This window comes from Bos mutus, chromosome 22 (genome assembly GCF_027580195.1).
Source record: "Bos mutus isolate GX-2022 chromosome 22, NWIPB_WYAK_1.1, whole genome shotgun sequence".
NCBI lineage: Eukaryota > Metazoa > Chordata > Mammalia > Artiodactyla > Bovidae > Bos > Bos mutus.
The window spans coordinates 897,845-921,645 of NC_091638.1; the positions used below are offsets into that span (position 1 = coordinate 897,845).

The following is a 23,801-nucleotide window of genomic DNA, read 5'->3' on the forward strand; positions in this document are numbered from 1 at the left end:
TTACTGATATTTCTATTTTGTTCACATATTTTTTTTTAAGTTCTCTCCACATCTTACTTTAGTTCTTTGAGCATCTTTAAGAGAGTTGCTTTAAAAGATTTGTCTAGAAGATGTGCTATAGGTCCAAAAAATTTATTTATTTTAATTAGAGGCTAATTACTTTACAATATTGTATTGGTTTTGCCATACATCAACATGAATCTGCCATGGGTGGCATTGAAACATGCTATAGGTCTTTTTCAGGGACAGTCTATTGATTTGATTGTTTACTTTGGATGAACCATACTTTCCTTTCTTTCTATGCATTTTTTGATCACTGGACATTTGAATTGAACAATGTGATAACTCGGGAAATTAGATTCTTCTGGAAATTACTTCCCCAGTGTTCTACTGTTTTTCATTTTTGTTTTTGCTTACTGTTTGGGTTTTTGTTGCTGTTATTGTAGGCTGTCTCTGTGCAAAGGAAAAGCCCGAGGTATAAATTTAAGGTGTTCTTTGGTCTTTTCTGAGCCTTTCCCTGGGGATGTGTAGTCACTGAGTAATTTTTTTTTCCATATGAAGTTGTTTTTGAATGTTTTCATCTTTAATTTCTGGCTCCCAAGAGGGGGAAAGGTGAAAAACCAAGGGGCGTGGGGAAGGGCACCAGGCATTCACATCTCCTGGAGGTCACTTCAGCTGGAGGGAGAAGGGCTTGCAACAATGTGGCTGCCCTCTCTTTAATAAGAAGCAGCAAACAGCAACCAGAGCACAGATCCCCGATATTTGGAGGACAGGGTCCTTTTTGCTTCTGGCTCATACAAGCTGCCCCAGGATCATGTGCACAGCTGCCTCCCATGTGGCCTAGGGTCAGGGGTTAGGTAGCTGCTACTGTGCCAAGAGTTGATAAAGACCAAAATTAACTTCAGTTTGCCCTCTAAGTCTTCCCCTGGAAGTTCTAAGCCTTCAACAGACTTCTGATTACCAAAATAGTTACATCAGACAGATTCTGCCAGTACAATTTTTGTCTAGGTGAGGGAAAAGAATTCTGGTGCTTCTGATTCCACCTTCTCCCCAGAATTCTCTGCCAATCATTGCTTCTTGATGCAACTTGCACTGTTAACAGCTTGCTCTGTGGTAGACTGATGGACATGGTAGTTTACTTCTTTGACACACTGTTTAATTCAGTCTCTCAAGATTTTTGTATTTATGCTCATTAAACATGATTCAAAAGAATTTTATTTTGGTGTTCATTTCCAAGTTACAGTAGCTGTACAAAATAAATTGCTTTGTTTTTTATATAATTTCTATAATTTTTCTACATTTCTATAATTCTCTATACTTGCAGTAATTCATAAGCACTCAAATGAGCTGTTTCTTAAAAAGTTTCAAAGAATTCTACCAAAAATTTAGAGAAGAGCTAACACCTATCCTGCTCAAACTCTTCCAGAAAATTGCAGAGGAAGGTAAACTTCCAAACTCATTCTATGAGGCCACCATCACCCTAATACCAAAACCTGACAAAGATCCCACAAAAAAAGAAAACTACAGGCCAATATCACTGATGAACATAGATGCAAAAATCCTAAACAAAATTCTAGCAATCAGAATCCAACAACATATTAAAAAGATCATACACCATGACCAAGTGGGCTTTATCCCAGGGATGCAAGGATTCTTCAATATCCATAAAAAATCAATCAATGTAATACACCACATTAACAAATTGAAAACAAAAACCATATGATTATCTCAATAGATGCAGAGAAAGCCTTTGACAAAATTCAACATCCATTTATGATAAAAACTTTCCAGGAAGCAGGAATAGAAGGAATATACCTCAACATAATAAAAGCTATATATGACAAACCCACAGCAAACATTATCCTCAATGGTGAAAATTGAAAGCATTTCCTCTAAAGTCAGGAACAAGACAAGGGTGCCCACTTTCACCATTACTATTCAACATAGTTTTGGTAGTTTTGGCCACAGCAATCAGAGCAGAAAAAGAAATAAAAGGAATCCAAATTGGAAAAGAAGAAGTAAAACTCTCACTATTTGCAGATGACATGATCCTCTACATAGAAAACCCTAAAGACTCCACCAGAAAATTACTAGAATTAATCAATGATTATAGTAAAGTTGCAGGATATAAAATCAACACACAGAAATCCCTTGCATTCCTATACACTAATAATGAGAAAACAGAAAGAGAAATTAAGGAAACAATTCCATTCACCATTGCAACGAAAAGAATAAAATACTTAGGAATATATCTACCTAAAGAAACTAAAGACCTATATATAGAAAACTATAAAACACTGGTGAAAGAAATCAAAGAGGACACTAATAGATGGAGAAATATACCATGTTCATGGATTGGAAGAATCAATAGAGTGAAAATGAGTATACTACCCAAAGCAATTTATAGATTCAATGCAATCCCTATCAAGCTACCAACAGTATTCTTCACAGAGCTAGAACAAATAATTTCACAATTTGTATGGAAATACAAAAAACCTCGAATAGCCAAAGCGATCTTGAGAAAGAAAAATGGAACTGGAGGAATCAACCTACCTGACTTCAGGCTCTACTACAAAGCCACAGTTATCAAGACAGTATGGTACTGGCACAAAGACAGAAATATAGATCAATGGAACAAAATAGAAAGCCCAGAGATAAATCCATGCACATATGGACACCTTATCTTTGACAAAGGAGGCAAGAATATACAATGGATTAAAGACAATCTCTTTAACAAGTGGTGCTGGGAAATCTGGTCAACCACTTGTAAAAGAATGAAACTAGAACACTTTCTAACACCATATACAAAAATAAACTCAAAATGGATTAAAGATCTCAACGTAAGACCAGAAACTATAAAACTCCTAGAGGAGAACATAGGCAAAACACTCTCCGACATACATCACAGCAGGATCCTCTATGACCCACCTCCCAGAATATTGGAAATAAAAGCAAAATAAACAAATGGGACCTAATTAACCTTAAAAGCTTCTGCACATCAAAGGAAACTATTAGCAAGGTGAAAAGACAGCCTTCAGAATGGGAGAAAATAATAGCAAATGAAGCAACCGACAAACAACTAATCTCAAAATATATACAAGCAACTCCTACAGCTCAACTCCAGAAAAATAAATGACCCAATCAAAAATGGGCCAAAGATCTAAATAGACATTTCTCCAAAGAAGACATACAGATGGCTAACAAACACATGAAAAGATGCTCAATATCACTCATTATCAGAGAAATGCAAATCAAAACCACTATGAGATACCATTTCACACCAGTCAGAATGGCTGCGATCCAAAAGTCTACAAATAATAAATGCTGGAGAGGGTGTGGAGAAAAGGAACCCTCTTACACTGTTGGTGGGAATGCAAACTAGTACAGCCACTGTGGAGAACAGTGTGGAGATTCCTTAAAAACTGGAAATAGAACTGCCTTATGACCCAGCAATCCCACTGCTGGGCATACACACTGAGGAAACCAGGGGGAAAGAGACACGTGTACCCCAATGTTCATTGCAGCACTGTTTATAATAGCCAGGACATGGAAGCAACCTAGATGTCCATCAGCAGATGAATGGATAAGAAAGCTGTGGTACATATACACAATGGAGTATTACTCAGCCATTAAAAAGAATACATTTGAATCAGTTCTAGTGAGGTGGATGAAACTGGAGCCTATTATACAGAGTGAAGTAAGCCAGAAGGACAAACACCAATACAGTATACTGACGATATATATGGAATTTAGAAAGATGGTGGCGATAACCCTGTATGCGAGACAGCAAAAGAGACACTGATATATAGAACAGGCTTATGGACTCTGTGGGAGAGGGAGAGGGTGGCAAGATTTGGGAGAATGGCATTGAAAAAAAAAAAAAAAGTTTCAAAGATACCATATGAATTTGGAGCTGAACATTAACTCTCTGCAAACTTCCTCAAACTCTTGCTTGCTTTTTGGACCGCTTACATTTTCAATATTCTAATGCATCTTTGGTAATGTACATTTCTTATCTTACCAAAATTTTCCATTTCAGGTATAGTTCTTTGTCATTTTAATCTCCTATGGATATGTAATGTTTTCAGTTATCATTTCATATTTTCTTTACCTAGTTTTACCAGTTAGATTTATTGGGATGGGAATGGCATTGTAATTTACTTTTGAAAATTTATTTTATGGATGTATAGACGACAGAGGATGAGATGGCTGGATGGCATCACTGACTCGATGGACGTGAGTCTGAGTGAACTCCGGGAGTTGCTGATGGACAGGCAGGCCTGGTGTGCTGCGATTCATGGGGTCGCCAAGAGTCGGACACGACTGAGCGACTGGACTGAACTGAACTGAGTTGATTTACAATGTAGTGTTAATTTCTGCTGTACAGCAAGGTTTTCCATTCTTTTCATATCCTTTTCCATTATAGTTTATTACAGAATATTGAATATAGCTCCCTGTGCTATACAGTAGCACCTGGTGGTTTATCCATTCTATTTATAATAGCTTGCATCTAGAAGTCCCAAAGCCCCACTCCATCCCTTCCCCATTCACTTCCCCCTTGGGAATCACAAGTCTGTTCTCTGTCTCTGAGCCAGTTTCTGTTTTGTAGATAACTTCACTTGTGTCATATTTTAGATTCTACATACAAGTGATATCATGTGATGAATGTCTTTCTCTTTCTGACTTACTTCACTTAGTATGAGAAGTCCATCAAGGTGGCTGAAAATGACATTATTTCATTCTTTTTATGGTAGAGTAGTAGTATATATATGTACAACATCTTCTTTATCCATTCATCTGTCAGTGGACATTTAGGTTGTTTCCATGTCTTAGCTATTGTAAATAGTGCTCCTGTGAACATAGGGTACATGTATATTTTACAATTATAGCTTTTTTCTGAATATATATTGGCAATACCATTTACTTTTATTGTTTTTTACAAAGCACTAACTTTGAGATCTGCAAATCAATTTTTCTCTTTGCTTTGATTAACTTACAGTTTCTATTATGTATACCTTACTGCTTTTTATGACTTTATTTTATTAATTTCAGAACCTCTTTTAAGAAGGGGATCAGTTAACTCGCTTTCTTATTTTAAACTTTTAACAAAGAATAAGGCCATGAATTTAAGTTTGAATGCCAGCTTACTTACACTGCATATGTTTCTGTATTAACTTTTCATTGATACTTAATTCACTTATTACATTAATATTTAATTCACATTGATAATCAAACAAACACTGAAGTTTTACTATTTGCCAGTCAAGGCTATGGTTTTCCCAGTGGTCATGTACGGATGTGAGAGTTGGACTATGAAGAAAGCTGAGCGACGAATAATTGATGCTTTTGAACTGTGGTGTTGGAGAAGACTCCTGAGAGTCCCTTGGACAGCAAGGAGATCCAACCAGTCCATTCTGAAGGAGATCAGCCCTGGGTGTTCTTTGGAGGGAATGATGCTAAAGCTGAAGCTCCAGTACTTGGCCACCTCATGCGAAGAGTTGACTCATTGGAAAAGACTCTGATGCTGGGAGGGATTGGGGGCAGGAGGAGAAGGGGACGACAGAGGATGAGATGGCTGGATGGCATCACCGACTCGATGGACATGAGTCTGAGTGAACTCTGGGAGTTGGTGATGGACAGGGAGGCCTGGCGTGCTGCAATTCATGGGGTCGCAGAGAGTTGGACATGGACTGAGCAACTGAACTGAACTGAACTGAGCACTGTTATGAACACCTAGGACACAGCAATGATGAAAACAGAAATTCTCAAATCCTTATGGCACTTGCAGTTAAGAGAAATAAAAAATATAAAAACAAAAGTATGTAGTATGTTACTGATGACAGTGTTAAAGATAAAAATAGAGTGGGGATAAAAAGAGAAAACAGAGTACAATTTTTCACTGTTTGCAAAGGGAAGGTCTTTGGGAGGTGAAACAGCTAGAAATGAATGAAGGAGCCAAACTTGAGCAGATGTGTGGGGGAGAAGGGGTTGGAGGAGCTGCTACATGTACAGGGGGAGCAGGTGATGGAGAAGCAGCATGTGTACAGGGGGAGGAAGGTGCAAATGCAGAGGGAATCACAGTATGAAGGCATCAGCATGGCAGTCTGGAAGTTCTGAGGAAAATCACAAAGTCCATGAGCAGCGAGAGTGGAACGAGGGCCAGGAGGACAGACAGCAGGAGACGTGGGTGAGAATGGAGCAGGCAGAGGTGAAACGCTCAGTTAGAAATGGCCTATGGCCACTGTGAGGACTTCTGATTGTGAACTGTGCTCTGACTTCTGTTTTCACTCTGGTTGCTCTTCTGGAAATCCATAGACTGAAGTAGGAGCTGGGGAAGCAGGATGACTAGTTAGGAGGTCTTCTGATCATCTCCATCAGAGGTGCAGCTCTGGAGGCAGAGCTGGTGGAAACCTCAGAAGGGCTCTGAGAAGCCGTGGAGCTGTGGTTCACCCTGATAGGAAGGTGGCGCGGGAGGTCTGGAGTGAGGGTGTGGGAGCAGGTCAGGACTTCAGGGTCTTCCCTCATCCTATACTTCATTTACTCAAGGAGTAATTTAGGGGGGTATTCTTTCATTTCCAAGTGGATTAGAAGATGATTAATTTGCTTATTTATGTTGAATAGATTTCTTAAAACTATAAGTTTTAGTAATATTAGTAGCAGCAACCACTGCCATTCACTCTGAGGTCTCAGGCACTGTGCTAAAGCACGGTGCTGCATCATCTCACAGGCAATCACCCTAGACAGTCGCCTAAGAGCTCAGCCTCACAGTTCAGATGCTGGAGGCTTTGCAGAATGGAGTCACTTCCCAGATGTGCCACAGGCACAGGTTAGAAATGGCCCCCAGAATGTCCTAGTCCAGACACCAAGGTCTGTTGCTTCTGTTCTTGCAGACTTATTCAGATTTTATTTGTTGTGGACAATTTGATAAATTCTTTTGAATACTCCATTCACTTTTGTATTTTGAGCAGATTAATAATAATGCATTGACATTTGACAGTTTCCATCATACTTCCCTATTTCTTGAGTTTTTGTTTTACATACTTTGACGTTATTCAATATATGATGACTCAAGTTATATCCTCATTATCCAAAGTTATTTTTATCAGTATTAAAAAGATGTTCATTTTCATATATATGTTAGGACAATCATGGATAATTTCTTGGAAGATACACAAAAGACTGGTCATACTGGTCAGTCCAAGGAGGGGAGCAGGAAGGCCTGACCCTTTGTGTTTTCTCTTGCAAGGATCAGCGATCACAAAGATGCCCTTCTTTTACTGCTTCGTTGGGAGGAGGGGAAGAAGGGAGTTGCAAGCTGTCTCTGTATTAGGTACCTGGTCTTTCAGGCTGACCTGTCAGTGTTTGTAGATTATATAGCTGAAATTCTGCCAACACAAAGATGAACACCGGGGCCCTCACATCCCACAAAAAAAGGCAAACACAGCTTGTCTTCACAACTGAAGCAGCCCTGTGTGTGTTTCAGCTTTGATTTGGAGGGTAAAAAACTGTCAAAACATACTTCCTACTGTTTCCATTCTCCTTCCTTTTGCATCATTTAATCAGGCCACTACCATCACTTGCCTAGAGAATCCTAAGGACAGAGGAGCCTGGTGGGCTACAGTCCATGGTGTTGCAAAGAGTCGGACACGACTGAAGTGACTTAGCATGCACACACGCACCATGACTGCAGGTTGACCGATTGAGTACAGGATTGGGGCACCAGAACAGTCAGAAAACCATCAACAAACTCACTAATGGAAAGGAAAGAAAGTATCTCCCAGTGGGAACACTCCATCTACTTCTAAGTATCTTAAAAATCAGTACCAGTCATATGAAAGGAAACCACTGTTGAGGACAGTTAACACTGCTAAACCATATTAACATCACAGATGTCATTACCAACTGTTCTCTCCGGTCTCCGCACCTGTGTCATCACACAAGGGACCACTCTGTAACAGAGGGCCCACCCTCGTCCCTAAATACAGCTTCATGCTTGTCCTGCCACAGTTCCACAGCCCTCATCTTGACTATCAATTTGAGTGCCACATAATATGCCATAAAGAAAAGAGACCGTAACACCATCATCTTTTTCTTTGTGGCCCCAAACGCTCTCCCCACATTCAGTCTCAAGAGTACAAGTTCAGGCCCTGCTCTGATCACCCTGAAATCCAGCCCTACTCTCCTCCGGGCCCATAGTTCTGCTGTAGCCAAGGTTTTACATTCTTCCCACTGTTGTAAATGTTCTCCAGTTTTATTGAAGTATTAATGACATATAACATTGCATGGCATAATGATTTGGTAATCATGTACATTGTGATTACCACAAATGAGTTATCACCCATCACCTCATAGTTAGACATTTTTTTCCTTTATGATAAGAACTTTTAAGATCTACTCTCTTACCAGCTTTCAAATATAGAGTTCCGCATGGCCACTAGGCTGTGTATGACACTGTCAGTCAGCCAGTGTTTTCTGAATGAACAAAGTCCACCTTTCCTCAATACCCAGAAAGGCATATCCAGGACCCTGCCAGGGGCGTGGGAGGCAGGAGGCTAAGCCTCTTAGGGAGCTCTAACTATCTCCAGTCACACTCTGGCCACCTCTGGACATAAGACAATAACTGGGACCGTTTTTCTTTATGCAACTTCATTTTGCAGACAAGGCACAGAGGCTCAGAAGAGACAGTGCCTAGCCTAGGCCCAACAGACCTCAGTCCTTCTGGCGCCCCATCCAGCTGCCTCTCCCTGGTCCCCAGACCAGCTTTGCTGCACGCCTCTGCTCTCTATGCTGGCAAAGGCCCTAGTGAGCTGATGCAGGCCTCTGCCTTTGACCAACAGCTTCAACCTGTGTTTCTTGGTTTCTGGGTGGTCTCAAAGCCCCATCTCGTCATCTCAGCTTTCATACCTAGTTAGGCAGTTTCCTTCCCCCCAGTCCTGTTCCAACACGCAGCAGTCCACAGAACCACAGAGCGGCCAGGCCCACCCCAGCTGTGAGCATCTTGATCATGTGCAGGTCTCTGCTCTTCTGTACTCAGCCTTGTTGGGCTGGGGAGCTGGTCCTGCCAAAACGCTAGCATGTGCCCCTCTGCACGCAGGACATGAGTGCGCCCTCCTGCAGCCCTCCAGGGCAAGAGCGCTGGTTCTTTAAAAGTTGCCTTTTGAACACAACTCTTCAGGCAGAGTTGTTGTGGTGTTGCTGTGGTATTGCTGTGGTGTTGGAGAAGACTCTTGAGAGTCTCTTGGCCTGCATGGAGATCCAACCAGTCCATCCTAAAGGAAATCAGTCCTGAATATTCATTGGAAGGATTGATACTGAAGCTGAAACGCCAATACTTTAGCCACCTGATGCAAAGAACTGACTCGTTGGAAAAGACTCTGATGCTGGGAAAGATTGAAGGCAGGAGGAGAAGGGGATGACAGAGGATGAGATGGTTGGATGGCATCACCAACTTGATGGACATGAGTTTGAGTAAGCTCAAGGAGTTGGTGACGGACAGGGAGGCCTGGCATGCTGTAGTCCATGGGGTTGCAAAGAGTCAGACACAACTGAGTGACTGAACTGACTGAACTGACTTACGGCAGAAATTCTCTGGAAGATAATCCCTGGGTATTCCCAAGCCTTTCTCAGTAAGTGAGACGATTAGAGAAGACAATTGACAAATTCAAAGAGGTCCTCAAGACCCATGGATTCCTATGCTGAGCCCAATAGAATTGACTGTTTATTCTTAAAAAAAAAAAAGAAGAAAACTTGCCTTTTCTTCTTCATGAATAAGCACAACCCACCAGAATCCACTTCCCCTCCCCTAGATCAGCAGCAGAGGGAAAACAGAGCACCTGGCAGATGGGCAGATGTGCCCCGTGCTCCCTTTGCTGATCCCATCTCCCTCCACACCCTCCAGGCTCCTCCAGGGCCTGAGCGCCTACCTCGCGCAGTCAGCGCACCCATCAGCGCAAGGCTGCCTTCCCAGTCTGGCCCCGCAGCCTACCCTTACCACCTCCCACCCCACCAAAGCACACAGCTGAACCCCACCCATGGGAAGAGGTGAGTCTTCAGGCCCCATTAGAGAAACTAACAGATCCTATTTTTTCATCATTATCACTGATTGTAAAAAATCAAAGTAAATTCTTCCCAAACACCCCACTATTAACTAAGGACACAGTCCTGGATCTGGTGGTGAAAGCATGGGAACTGTATACTTCCATGGAACAAAACGAGCCTTCCTATGATGATCTGGTACATTTGGGACTGAACTTTTCATACTGTACGCATGGAGGGGGATGGTAGATCCCTGCAGACTCCCACACCAGCACCTCCCAGCAGAAGGTGAGGATACTTCCACAGGCCCCACAGGTGGCTGCATTATGAGATGGCAGTGGAGGAGAATTAACAGCCCCCATTTCTCTGAGGGCCCCAAACTGCAGGGTAGAATCGGGCCAAACTGAACTACCAGAGCAGTGGGAGACACTCTGCTGGACCTTGATCGTGACCCCCAGTCTCCCCAGGGAGAGTCAGGATTGTTGATGTGGCGTCTCTGCTGCATTAGACGCCTACGTCCGCCTTGCCTACAAAAGCAGCAGCCCTTGATGCCGAAGTTACGGGACTGACTAGAGCCACCTGGACTCTGTGGCTCAGAGGTCTCAGTGGGCAGACATGTGAAATTCGGGCAGCAAAGGAAGGTACAGGACCCTTGCTGGCTGCTCCTCAGTCTCCAGCCCTCCTGCCTTACTTCCACTTAAATATACTTACAAACTCTTAGGTTCCTTCCATCCATACAACAGATTGTGCTTCCCATTTACTTGGCTTGCCAGCATCCTGAACTTTCTCTACATACCTCTCATCACAGTCAGTGACTTTACAGTTACTTGTGCAATGACACAGTGTTCCACATATGGTTGTGTGAAGCCTACAGAGCACAGCGGGGTGAGTGAGGGCTGGAACCCAGGCTGCAGTCTGTGTCCCAGGCACCTGCAGCACCTGAGCAAGCGGGAAGTAAATATGGATTGACCGAGGCTCCAAGTGTGGCCATGGAAAATCCTTGCCCCAGGCTGACCATTCACTCAGCTGGCAGATGTAAATCACCCTGGTGCCTGAGGCGTGAGTCCTGGCACTCAGGGCTCAGCCCAGTGGGGAGCCCAAAGTATACATAGAGATTTGAACTCACCATGATACAGGAAACCCTAAGGACTCCAACAAAAAATATTAGAGATAACAAACAGTAAAGTGGCAGGGTACAAAATCAATACACAAGCATCATTGTTGTTTCTATACACTAACAATGAGCTAGCAGAAAGAGAAACTAAGAAAACAATCCCATTACAACAGAAAGAATACAATACCTTGGAATAAATTTAACCAAGAGGTAAAAGGCCTATGTAAGACACTGATGAAAGAAATTGAAGATAACACAAAGAAACTGAAAGATATCCCGTACTCATGGATTAGAAGAATTAACACTGTTAAAATGTCCATATTACCTAAAGCAATCCACAGATTCAATGCAATCACTATTAGAATCCTGATGACTTGGAAGCAACCTAGATGTCCATCAGCAGATGAATGGATAAGAAAGCAGTGGTACATATACACAATGGAGTATTAGCCATTAAAAAGAACACATTTGAATCAGTTCTGATGAGGTGGATGAAACTGGAGCCTATTATACAGAATGAAGTAAGCCAGAAAGAAAAACACCAATACAGTATACTAACACATATATATGGAATTTAGAAAGATGGTAACAATAACCGTGTATATGAGACAGCAAAAGAGACACTGATGTATAGAACAGTCTTTTGGACTCTGTGGGAGAGGGAGAGGGTGGGATGATTTGGGAGAATGGCATTGAAATACGTATAATATCATATATGGAACGAGTTGCCAGTCCAGGTTCAATGCACGATACTTGATGCTTGGGGCTGGTGCACTGGGACGACCCAGAGGGATGGTATGCGGAGGGAGGAGGGAGGAGGGTTCAGGATGGGGAACACATGTATACCTGTGGCGGATTCATTTTGATATTTGGCAAAACCAATACAATATTGTAAAGTTTAAAAATAAAATAAAATTTAAAAATAAATTAAAAAAAGAACAAAAAATTCTAAAATTTATATGAAACCCAAAGACCCCAAATAGCCAAAGCAATCCTGACAAAAAAAGGAACAAAGCTAGAGGTGTATCACATGCCCCCTGATTTCAAATGATACTACAAAGCTATAAGAATCAAAGGAGCATGGTACTAGCAGAAAAACACACACAGAGATCAATGGAATGGAATTAAGAGCTCAGAGATAAACTCACACAGACATAAACAATTAATTTACAAAAAGAGATGAAAAACATGCAGTGAAGAAAGGATAGTCTCTTCAACAAATGGAGTTGGGAAAACTGAACAGCCACATGCAAAAGAATCACACTAGACTACTATCATATACCGCACACAAAAGTTTACTCAAATGGATTAAAGACTTGATTGTAAGACCTGAAAACATAAAATTTCTAGAAGAAAATATGGACAGTAAGCTGTTTGTCACCAGTCTTAGCACTATCTTTTTGGACATGTCTCCTCAGGCAAGGGAAACCAAAGCAAAGACACACAAGTACATGGTGAAGGAAACCACTGTCAAACAAAAAGGCAACCTTCTGAATGGGAGAAAATATTTGCAAATCATATATCTGATAAGGGTTAATATTCAGGATACAAAGAATTCTTACAACTCAACAACAAAAACCCAAACAACCTGATTAAAAATAGGCAGAGGATCTGAATAGACATTTTCCCAAAGAAGGTATCTAGATGGCCAACAGGGACATGAAAAGGAGCTCAACACCACTGACCACCAAGGAATGCAAATAAAACCATAATGAGCTATCACCTCACACCTGTCAGAGTGGCTATTGCCAAAGATAAGAAATAACAAGTGTCTACACTTGTTGACAAGGATGTGGAAAAAAGAGAAGCCCATGCACTATCTTAAGCAGGAGAATAACATGACCTATGTGCTTCTTTTGTCCCCAGAGAACTTTCTAGTGGCAACATGGAAGACAGAGAAGAACTGGCAGAGAATAGTGACTGGAAAATTTTTAGTAGGCATTGCTCAGGGGTGAGGTAAGAGTCTGAATGAAGGAAGACTTGTAGGGTCGATGACATTTTTATTATAGGGGGACTGAGGACTCCAGTCAGAAAGACGTGTGGACTGCAATGCAGAAAAGAGGTGGGGCCGAGGAGAGAGGGTGACAGAGGCTGCAGGGTCTCCGTGTTTGGAAACACTGAAAGGCTGAGGACATTCAGTGGGAGCTGTGTGCCCTAGACCAGCCCAGGCCTGACACCACAGGCCAAGCACACAGAGCACCTTGCATCTCTGGCCACATGGGACACTCAAAATCCATGTTATGAAGGTGGAAGGGAAAGGAAATTCATTAGTCTTTTACCCACTTCTCTGCTCTATTCTCTGCTTCTTGAAAAAAGAAATCAAAGCACTCAAAAGTCAGACTAATCTTGATAAACTTTAGGTTTGGCCTCTCATTTTAAGTGAAACTTTTCACTTTGCCATACGTTGGAGCAGATCTGAAGCTATACAAACATTTCCAAATAGGAAAGAATAAAAATCCACTTATGCATGAAAAGTGGTACTAACCTTGAGAGAAAGTTTAAGGTACAACAACCTCTGAACTGTTGTGAAAAATACATATTCAGATTTTTAGTAACATTTTAAACAATAATAAAGGTGATTTTTTTAAAATCCCAGAGAGTATCTGGTGGAATAAAACTATAAAAGAACAGATCAGCAAATGACCATCCCCATATCTTTGTCTAAAGCACAGAGAGAGAGAGCTCTTGTCACACTCAGTCTCCAACTTCTTTTTCCTTTGAGGTTTGATCGACATACAAAAAGGTGAACATATTTAATGTCTACAACTTGATGACTTTAGAGATAAAAATACACTGTGAAGCCATCACCACAATATATGCCATAAACCTATGGATACCATGAGGGGAAGTGGGATGTGGGGTGGATTGGGAGACTGGGATTGCCACCGCTATGCATGGAACAGATACTAGTGAATAGTGCAGGAACTCTACAGGATGCTCTGTGGTCACCTAGATGGAACGAAATCCAGAAGGGAGAGGATATGTGTATACATATGGCTGATTCACTTTGTTGTAAAACAGAAACAAGGCTGTCAAGCGACCATCCTTCAATGGGGGAAAAAAGATCTCCACTTTTAGCAAATTTGTGAGTATATGATAGTGGCATTAACTACAGGCCTCACTCTGGGCAGCAGACCTTATGACTGATGTTATAGGACTGAAATTCTATAAAAACCCAAGCAGAACTTGCTCCTAGACCTCTGACTCCCTCTACAGTGTATGAGGAATAGAGAAACCCTGCCCCTCACCCTCAAGGCACCAGGGAAGCCATGCAACCCCCAGCCCACCACGTGGCGAAAGACAGGAGCTCCAGGAGCATGACCTCCCCAGGCCTGCAGAGCCCCACAAACCCCCTCCTGAAATGGAATGTCAAGACAAGGAACGGGGCCTGTGTCCCCAGGGAAACCGGAATTCACCCACTACAGCATGTCTGAGTTTAGATAGTTAGAGCAGTGTTTTATAAGAATTAAGAAACCACAAATTCTTTTTGACATTGGGGCACCACTCTGGGTAATGTTCCATAAATAGGCCAAATGTAACTTGTGGAAAATGTCTATAGCAGCACAATTAACAAGTACCCGTGATACTACTAATAAATGCACAGTACATGCTTACTGAGTGAAGGAATAAAAAGCAAAACAAAGAAAACAAATGATCAGTAATGACAGACTACTTTTCACTTTCCTGCATTGGAGAAGGAAATGGCAACCCACTCCAGTGTTCTTGCCTGGAGAATCCCAGGGACGGCAGAGCCTGGTGGGCTGCCGTCTATGGGGTCGCACAGAGTCAGACACGACTGAAGTGACTTAGCAGCAGCAACATGATTAATGGGCTTCCCTGGTGGCTCAGACAGTAAAGAATCTGCCTGCAATGCAGGAGACCCAGGTTTGATTCCTGGGTCAGAAAGATCCCCTGGAGAAGGGCATAGAAATCGACTCCAATATTCCTGCCTGGAGAATTCCATGGTCAGCGGAGTCTGGTGGGCTACAGTCCATGGGGTTTGCAGAGTCAGATATAACTGAGCAACTAACACACACACACACAACATGATTAATATTTACTCCAGAAGCATTAAGAATGGCAAGAATATTACACTTTCTACATAAAAATTTAAATGTGAAATAATTTTTGAGAAAATAACGTGCATATATGAATCACATATGCATGTATGTGTGCATGCTCAGTTGTCTGACTTTGTGACCCCAAGGACTGTAGCCCACGAGGCTCCTCTGTCCATGGGATTCTCCAGTCAGGAATACTGGAGTGGGCTGCTATTCCCTCCTCCAGGGGACCTTCCCAACCCAGGGATCTAGCTGGTATCAACTGTGTCTCTTGTATTGCAGGCAGATTCTTTACCACTGAAACCTGGGAAGCCCCCATGAACTGCATAATCATGCATAAAAGATGCACCAATAATAAGGTAAGAATATGAGGTGATAGACATATAATACAACAGACAATGAATTTCTTTTTAGCACAAATGCATCAGAACTTAAATGAATAAATGTGGCCTGAATTTTTTCTTCCAGCATAGTCCATGGCGGTGCTCTTATCAAATGCTTACAGAGGACATGTAAACTGGAAGGAGGACAGACAAGGGCAGAGGGCTTGGCTGACCTGGAGTGGGGTTTTGGGGCTGCCTGGTGTAGGACACGTTGAATGCCGGCTCCTCAATCAGCGGTGGTGGGTACATGCGCCTCCGGATGAAGAAGCCGGCTCCACAGCAGAAAAGCACACCCATCATCAGGAGGAACCTGGGCGAGAGCACAGGGTGAGGCCTGGGCAGACGGCAGGGCTCCCCTGGCTGGTTCTACCCAACCGCTCTCCCCGGGAATGGTCCCAGTGGAGGAACCAGGGAGACACCTGGCATCAGAGCTCTGGGGGCCCCTGGATGGAGGCCACTAGCATGGAGAAGCTCTCAAAGTGAACATTTTGCCTCAGAAGCTCCAAATGGCTATTGACCTCAAAGGGTTGGTACAGCTCTTCCCTATCCATGGCCCTGACTTCAACCCAACATTTAGCGAAAAAAGAAGATGCCTTTTCAGTCCTGCTTGAAGACTACTGCTGGTTCTCACTGGCCTCCTCCTTCCCCGCCTGCTGCCCACCCCCTGCAGTTTTCTTTTCTGTTTAAGCAAGAAGAGTAAGCATGGGATCCTTTCTAACAGTTTTCTCTCCATTATTATATGAACATCTATAAAAATTTTTTAAAGTGCCCTTTCCAGAGCACATCTTAATTTTAGAGAAACTATAGGAATAGAGAAAATACTCACAATTCATTTTAAAAGCTTACAATTCTATATTATCTATTTCTTCCTGGTCCAGTTTTGGAAAGTTGTACTTTTCTAAGAATTTGTCCATTTCTTCCACGTTGTCCATTTTATTGGCATATAATTGTTGATAGTAGTCTCTTATGATCCTTTGTATTTCTGTGTTGTCTGTTGTGATCTCTCCATTTTCATTTCTAATTTTATTGATTTGATTTTTCTCCCTTTGTTTCTTGATGAGTCTGGTTAATGGTTTGTCGATTTTATTTATCCTTTCAAAGAACCAGCTTTTGGCTTTGTTGATTTTTGCTATGGTCTCTTTTGTTTCTTTTGCATTTATTTCTGCCCTAATTTTTAAGATTTCTGTGGGAGAGGGAGAGGGTGGGATGATTTGGGAGAATGGCATTGAAATACGTATAATATCATATATGGAACGAGTCGCCAGTCCAGGTTCGATGCATGATACTGGATGCTTGGGGCTGGTGCACTGGGACGACCCAGAGGGATGGTATGGGAAGGGAGGAGGGAGGAGGGCTCAGGATGGGGAACACATGTATACCTGTGGCAGATTCATTTCGATGTTTGGCAAAACCAATACAATATTGTAAAATTTAAAAAAAAAAAAAAAAAGAAGTTGTGGTACAGATACACAATGGAATAATACTCAGCTATGAAAAGGAACATAAATTTGAGTCAGTTCTAATGAGGTGGATGAAACTGGAGCCTTTTATACAGAGTGAAGTAAGTCACAAAGAGAAACACCAATACTGTATATTAACGCATATATATAGAATTTAGAAAGACAGTAACAATGATCTTAAATGCAAGGCAGCAAAAGAGACACAGATGTAAAGAACAGACTTTTGGACTCTGTGGGAGAAGGCGAGGGTGGGATTATTTGAAAGAATAGCACTGAAACATGTATATTACCATATGTAAAACAGATAACCAGTGCAAGTTTGATGCATGAAGCAGGGCACTCAAAGCTGGTGCTCTAGGACCACTCAGAGGAATGAGGTGGGGAGGGAGATGGGAGGGGGTTCAGGATGGGGGGACACATGTGCACCTGTGGCTAACTCATGTTGATGTATGGCAAAAACCATCACAATATTGTAAAGTAATTATCCTCCAATTAAAATAAATTAATTTTTTTAAAAAGGAAAAAAAATAAAAGCTTATAATTCATTTAAAATCTCTAGGTTCTAAGTATGGCTGGACCATTTATTGTGACCCCACAGTCTAATGGACAAGAGCTGACTCCTTGAAGGATTGGATGTTTGTTGAAATCATCTGAGGATTCTCAGTGACTACTGGATCACTGTCATTCAATAAAAAATGAACGAATGGCACTTCCCATCTCACTTCAGCATTCACCTAGTTTTTCTAGCAATGGAGGAAATCATTTGAAGCAGGGCCAAGTTGACTGTTCCACACAGACATAGCTGAGAAACTTGTCCATCTCTAAACTGATATGATGATGGGACTCACAGAACCTGTCAGAACCTCAAACAACACACACATTCTTGTGAAGGATGCACACACAGCCCAGCTGGCCATGTCATGGTCAAAGGCACCTGTCCACACACGAATGTAATTTAAGGAAAGAGCAGACAATAAAGCCTTTGAAAATATAAACATGATATTAAGAGTTAAGGCTATTAATCAATAGCCTTGGAACGTAGAGAAGGAACAAAGATCAGGGGCACCAGACAGGAAATGATTCAGAAGTGGACTGAAATCGTGGTTTTCTAATCTTTCGTCTAATTCATTAGTAATTCAACAAAATTTCTGAAGCATCTGCCAGGCTCCCAGCACCAATCTTTGCATTATAAGGAGTAAGACAGGTGGGGCCTCACCTTCACTGAACTTGAGTTGTCATAGGGGAGGAGGACAGTAAATGACAAACAAAATTATTTATTTACAACTCTGATAGTGCCAAGAAAGAAGAGGAAGGGTGCATCATAGGTTGGGGGGAGGAATGCATATAACACACAGCCGTGTTTATCATTTCAAGGGTACAGTTCAGTGCAACAAGAGGTATAAGGAGGGTATCTGCCAGACTAAGGGAGATCACAAAAGCTTCTTTTCCTTCAAAGCAACATCTGAGCTGAATTCTGAATGATGGAAAGAGACAAATTGAAGGGAAGTGAAGATGTTTCTGGGTAGAAAGGAATTGCATAGGTGCGCCAACAGGAAAAGTTGGGTGGGCGAGAGGCCTGAGGAGGACAGCTATGAGCTGCAGATGGAGAAGGGGTTAGAGGGGTGCAGTCCTGGGGAGCAGTAAAAATCCAAATAGTGCAAAACAAAGCCCCCACTCCCAAGTCAGAAGCTGGAATCTAAGATGGACAACTTCGTCTGGACTCCATGATAGTCCTACATTCAACCCTGGGTCCAACTGTAAATATCTGAGCAGAAATGCAAGGCACACAGAGGTGACTGTGCATAAGGTTTTACACCCCTGCTCACTCCCAAAGGTCCAGGCTCCCGGTGTTGGACATGCAGAAGCCATGAGAGATTTTGGTCTCTTCCATGAGATAACCCAAAATGATAGTTTTGGCTTATCTGTCAAACGGAAAGGGCTTCCCTGATGGCTCAGTTCGTAAAGAATCTGCCTGCAGTGCAGGAGACCCTGGTTCATTTCAAATGGAATACATGTTTTTCTGGACAAATATAAGCGATATGCACCTCACAGTGTGGACTGCTGGAGAGCAAATAGGTGCAAGCAAGTAAGAGCACAGTCACGTGGTAGGAGGCCCACTCCCGGCTCCTGGGGCAGTCATCATCACACTTGTTCCTTATTGAAACAGCAGTCTGAGAAGAGAGGGGCAGGGGAATGAGTTTCTGGTAACAAAGAGGAAAGGAGGGGTCAAGGTAAGAAAAGCAATTCTTGAAGTTCTCTTTCATTGCTGAGCAGGTATGGGGAGCATTCCTGGGATTAAGAGAGGAAGTTTGTGTCTTTTTATCATGAAAAGTAATCTGGCTTCTTCAATTTGTTTTTTAGTCTCTTCCTGCCTTCCTCCCCAGCAGTTTTCAGGTCTCAGGCAGCAGCAGAGCCTCCCTGGGCCCGCATCCCCCAACTCTGCAGGAGCCCCACAGCAGGCAGCACTTACCTGCCAGACTGCACTGTGTCGCAGTGTGCTTTTCAACTCTACAGCTTTCCAAATCCTGGGGCCTACATTAGACTACCCTAGGTAAGGATTACTTAAGATATTAGAGCTGACTTCCAAAAGGATTCTCTGCCAAAACCTCTGTGCTATGCTAAGGAACCCCAAATCCTCCAAAGTCAAGGGGAGCCAGGTTGGAGAACAGCCCTCCATTCGCTCCATGCCCAGCTCCCTCCTCCCAACCTCCTACCTCTCCCCCCAAACTTCCCCCCAACACCAGCTCCCCACCATCCCTCTCTCACCAGGTCCATTCTTAGGGCCCTGGCCCTAAAATGTGCAGGTCCCTTTGCCAGGAGGGCCCTCTTCTCTGAGACCCAGACAGAAGCCATGAGCTTTCCCCAACTTTTCTGTCATCAGAAGTTGCATGCTTTGTTTCCAGAACACTGGCTTAAAATTCTCCATGTGTTTAGACATCTGTTCTAGGAGCCCAGCTGCCATAGGGCCTCTCCACAGGACCCTGGTACGTAACAGACACATTACCGAGAGAAGGAACATATGGAGTGAAAACCAAGCGCCCTCAAACTTCAGCTGGGACTTGCATCTCAGGGTGTTCTCTGGCTGTCTCCCTGGTTTTGTTGTTGTTCATTCGCTCAATCGTGTCCCTATAGGTTGCAGCACGACAGGCCTCCCTGTCCTGAAGGAAATAGTGAACTACCTCCCAGACTTTGCTCAAACTCATGTCCATTGAATCGGTGATGCCATCCATCCATCTCATCCCTTGTCATCCCCTTCTCCTCCTGCCCTCAATCCTTCCCAGCTTTAGGGTCTTTTCCAGCGAGTTGGAGCTTCAGCCTCAGCATCAGTCCTTCCAATGAATGTTCAGGGTTGATTTCCTTTATGATTGACTGTTTTGATCTCCTTGCAGTCCAAGGGACTCTCAAGAGTCTTCTCCAGCACCACTGTTCGAAAGCATCAGTTCTTCAGCACTCAGCCTTCTTTATGGTTCAACTCTCACATCTGTACATGACTACTGGAAAGACCATAGCTTTGATTATATGGACCTTTGTTGGTGAAGTGATGTCTCTGCTCTTTAATACACTGTCTAGGTTTGTCATAGCTTTTCTTCCAAGGAGCAAGCATCTTTTAATTTGATAGCTGCAGTCACCGTCTGCAGTGATTTTGGAGCCAAGAAAATAAAGTATGTCACTGTTTCCATTGTTTCCCCATCTATTTGCCACGAAGTGATAGGACCAGATGCCAGATGCCTTTGTTTTTTGAATGCTGAGTTTCAAGCCAGCATTTCCCCTGGTTTAGAAGCTGGTATCAGAATCTCAACCCAAAGAACTAGACCAAACCTTCTGGTATCTGGCATCCCGAGCGTGGAGACATGCCCTCCTTCCATGAGATGCCTCTGTATAGGGGCCCATTGGCTTGCTGAGGTGCCCTGACCCTGACAAGGGACACCGGCAAACAGCTCGGAAGCACCAGCTGCCAGTTCAGAGGACGCTTCCAGGAAAGGTCAACAGAAGCTGCTCTGGCAGCCAGGCCTGCAGAGTTCTCCTGGACTCTCAACTTTTCCTTCTTTCTAATCACATAAGACCTAGACTTTGACAAGTTTTCTCCTCTTGGCAGCATTTTCACAGCTTCATCATCATTCTCTGGTGCTTCAGGCCAATGTGAAGCACTGCTGATCCCTTACGGGACCCTTAGCCACAAGTTCTGAGGGAACACGTGGGTGATGCCAGGCAAAGCTCTGAAATGCCAGAGGTGTTTACATTCCAAAAGTCTCAGGCTAAAAGATTTTTTCTTCTACTATAGTTTGAGGTGCTAGCAGCCAGAAGGTGGGGAGAAGCCAGTGACAGCCTGGCACCATTCAGGGCCCCATATGACAGCTGAGTCCAGCCCCCAAATGGCCAAGGCCCGGCCACAAGGCAGTGATGGTCAAATGAAGAGGCTCTCCCATTACAGAAAGCGGCATGTGGAGTCCCCGATGGTGCTGGTTTCCCTAATCAAATATTAGGAACAGTTATCAGGAGGACAATAGAAAAATCTCACAAAAAAGCCAAGTGGCTCCTGCCACGGGGTCAGGAAAGGCCTGTCTTCAGACATTCCTTATGTCTAAAGGCATTCCTTACAGGCATCCTCTGAGGACAGCAACTCACAGGAGGTTCCTCTCCTTACTGGAAACTCTGCACCCATCCTTCCAGGACTCTGCCAGCTTTACTCCCTCATTCTCTCCTGAGCTACAATCTTACAGATGCCGGACGGCTCTTTCAAGTTCCTCCAGTGGATCTGGAAGATGGGCAAGGATGTAGGCTGTCTTGAAAGTTAGGATTCAGCTGACACAACATAAATATGGAAGATTTCCAGGCAGCAAAAACTCTATAGCAAGATCTGCCGATTCTCCAGTTAAGACAGGCAGCCTCAATCCATTTCAGACATTGGTGGGAGAGCTGCTGAAGGCTGAAGCTGCTGTACAGTCCAGCTTCCCAAAGAATAACTCTTCTTTCCCAGCCACAAGCCTGAGGAAACAGGGATGAGCTTTCTGCAAACTCTGGGAGCAGAAGCACTTGACACAAAGCCAGCCCAAACATATCTGCTTGCTTGATAGGCCACCCGGAGACCACGACCTCAGGTGGAGGTGATGTCACCCTGGCTGAGACTGACTGGGCAGAGCCCTGGGGAAGGGGGGAGCATCTGAGACCTGGAAGAGTCATGACCTACCAAAAGTACCACAGCCTCTGTATGGAGAGGGCCCGCACACAGCACCTGGAGCCACAGCAGTCCTCGTAAGGGCGGCATCTGTGGGAGAGAGGGCACAGGCTGTCAGCTTCCTGCAGAAGAAGGGCTGGACCAATTGGGAGGTCCAGGCAGATTTCAGTGTGAAGGACAGAACTGCCACCACTGCATTTTATGAAACTAGCAGAGCTGTGGTGGCCCAAATAGTAGGCGCTGAGAGGGACAGTGTCATTCAAAGCATCTGTTTGCTACACATCCCCGTGGGCAGAATCACAGTGGTTTCCTTCTGGGGAGGCCCTATAACTGGATGAGCAAAGACCTGCATGAAACCAGAGGGGAGCACCAGCACCCTGCAGATGCTGGGCAGTGCTGACCAAGTCAGAAGATGGGGACCTGCATCAACAAGGCCAGAGAGCTGAAGTGCAGAGGTCATGAAGCTGGACAAGTTCTGTGCTTTAGTCCTGGTCTTACCACTTACCGGCTGCAAGACTGCTAGCAAGTTACTCAACATCTATGAGCCTGTTTCCCCATAAGCAAAAGGCATGGGAGGGCAGGGCCTCCTTATAGCACTGCTTTAAGTCTGAAGGCCTCACCCTCACCTAAAGTGCTGACAAGGACCACGGCTGCTCACACCTGTCCTGCCCCCTTGATGCTGCAGTCATGGAGCTCAGCGCCCTTCCTCCCTGAGTAGAGCCCTGAGAAAGGCCCTCACTCTCCAAGGACAGGCCCAGCACAGGGCCAAGGTTCCCAGGGGTCAGCTCGGACTCCTCCAATATCCCCACTCTTCCCCAGACCCGCTTTCTTTAAGAAAAGAGAGAAGCGATGAAAGCTTCTGCACTTTGGCTTTTATAGACACACTTTCACTACAGCAGTTTCAGTCCAAGTGGCAGTGGGTTGGGTGTGTGTTGAGGGGTAAGGCTGTTTCTCAATAATATTAAATGATCACAGAATTATGATATATCAAGTTCCTGCCAATTTTCTAATTAAAAAAAAAAAAGTAGTTGGGAGAAATACACAATTTGATCCAAGACTTTGGACACTGAATTTTTAGGTAATTACAGTACAAATTGACTTGCTTTATGTAGAAAAATATGTAGAAAATAGCTCCCTATAAAATATTAGCTAAGATGGAGTATTATGAGTTATAACGGAACCCCACACATTTGAGCTGTAGCGCTGTTTCTCCCTGGTTGGCTCCCGGGGCTTCGAGCTCTTTAAACATTCAGCACCCAATCACTGCTATATCCTCTATCATTTCAAGGATAAACTGAGCAGAGAGACCCCCACCAAACCATGCCATCACACACACACACACACACGCCCATTCCTCCTATAGACCACAAACATGAACTTCTGTCTACTAGGTAGAAATTCTTGATTTTGATGGGATGCTCCTACATGCTGGAGCATAAGCTAAAATCTGTTTAGCTTCTTTTATCCAACCAACAGCTAGCAGAGCACCAAAATATGTGCTTAAAAACACTACTGGTTCTCACAACCCAGGCATCCAACACAGAGTCACCGAGCTGCCACTCTGAACTCAGC

At 43.5% G+C, this 23,801-nt stretch overlaps 1 protein-coding gene across 1 annotated transcript in view; it reads right to left on the minus strand.

Annotated features, from left to right (window-relative positions):
- Positions 1–23,801, minus strand: part of VOPP1 (VOPP1 WW domain binding protein) — a 180,476-nt gene that overhangs the window by 20,568 nt on the left and 136,107 nt on the right. The window contains exons 3-4 of the mRNA XM_005904393.2: positions 22,242–22,319; positions 15,767–15,903 (exon numbers count right to left, since the gene is read on the minus strand). Of these exons, the coding sequence (XP_005904455.2) occupies positions 15,767–15,903; positions 22,242–22,319 (215 nt within the window). The remainder of the gene's footprint in view (positions 1–15,766; positions 15,904–22,241; positions 22,320–23,801) is intronic.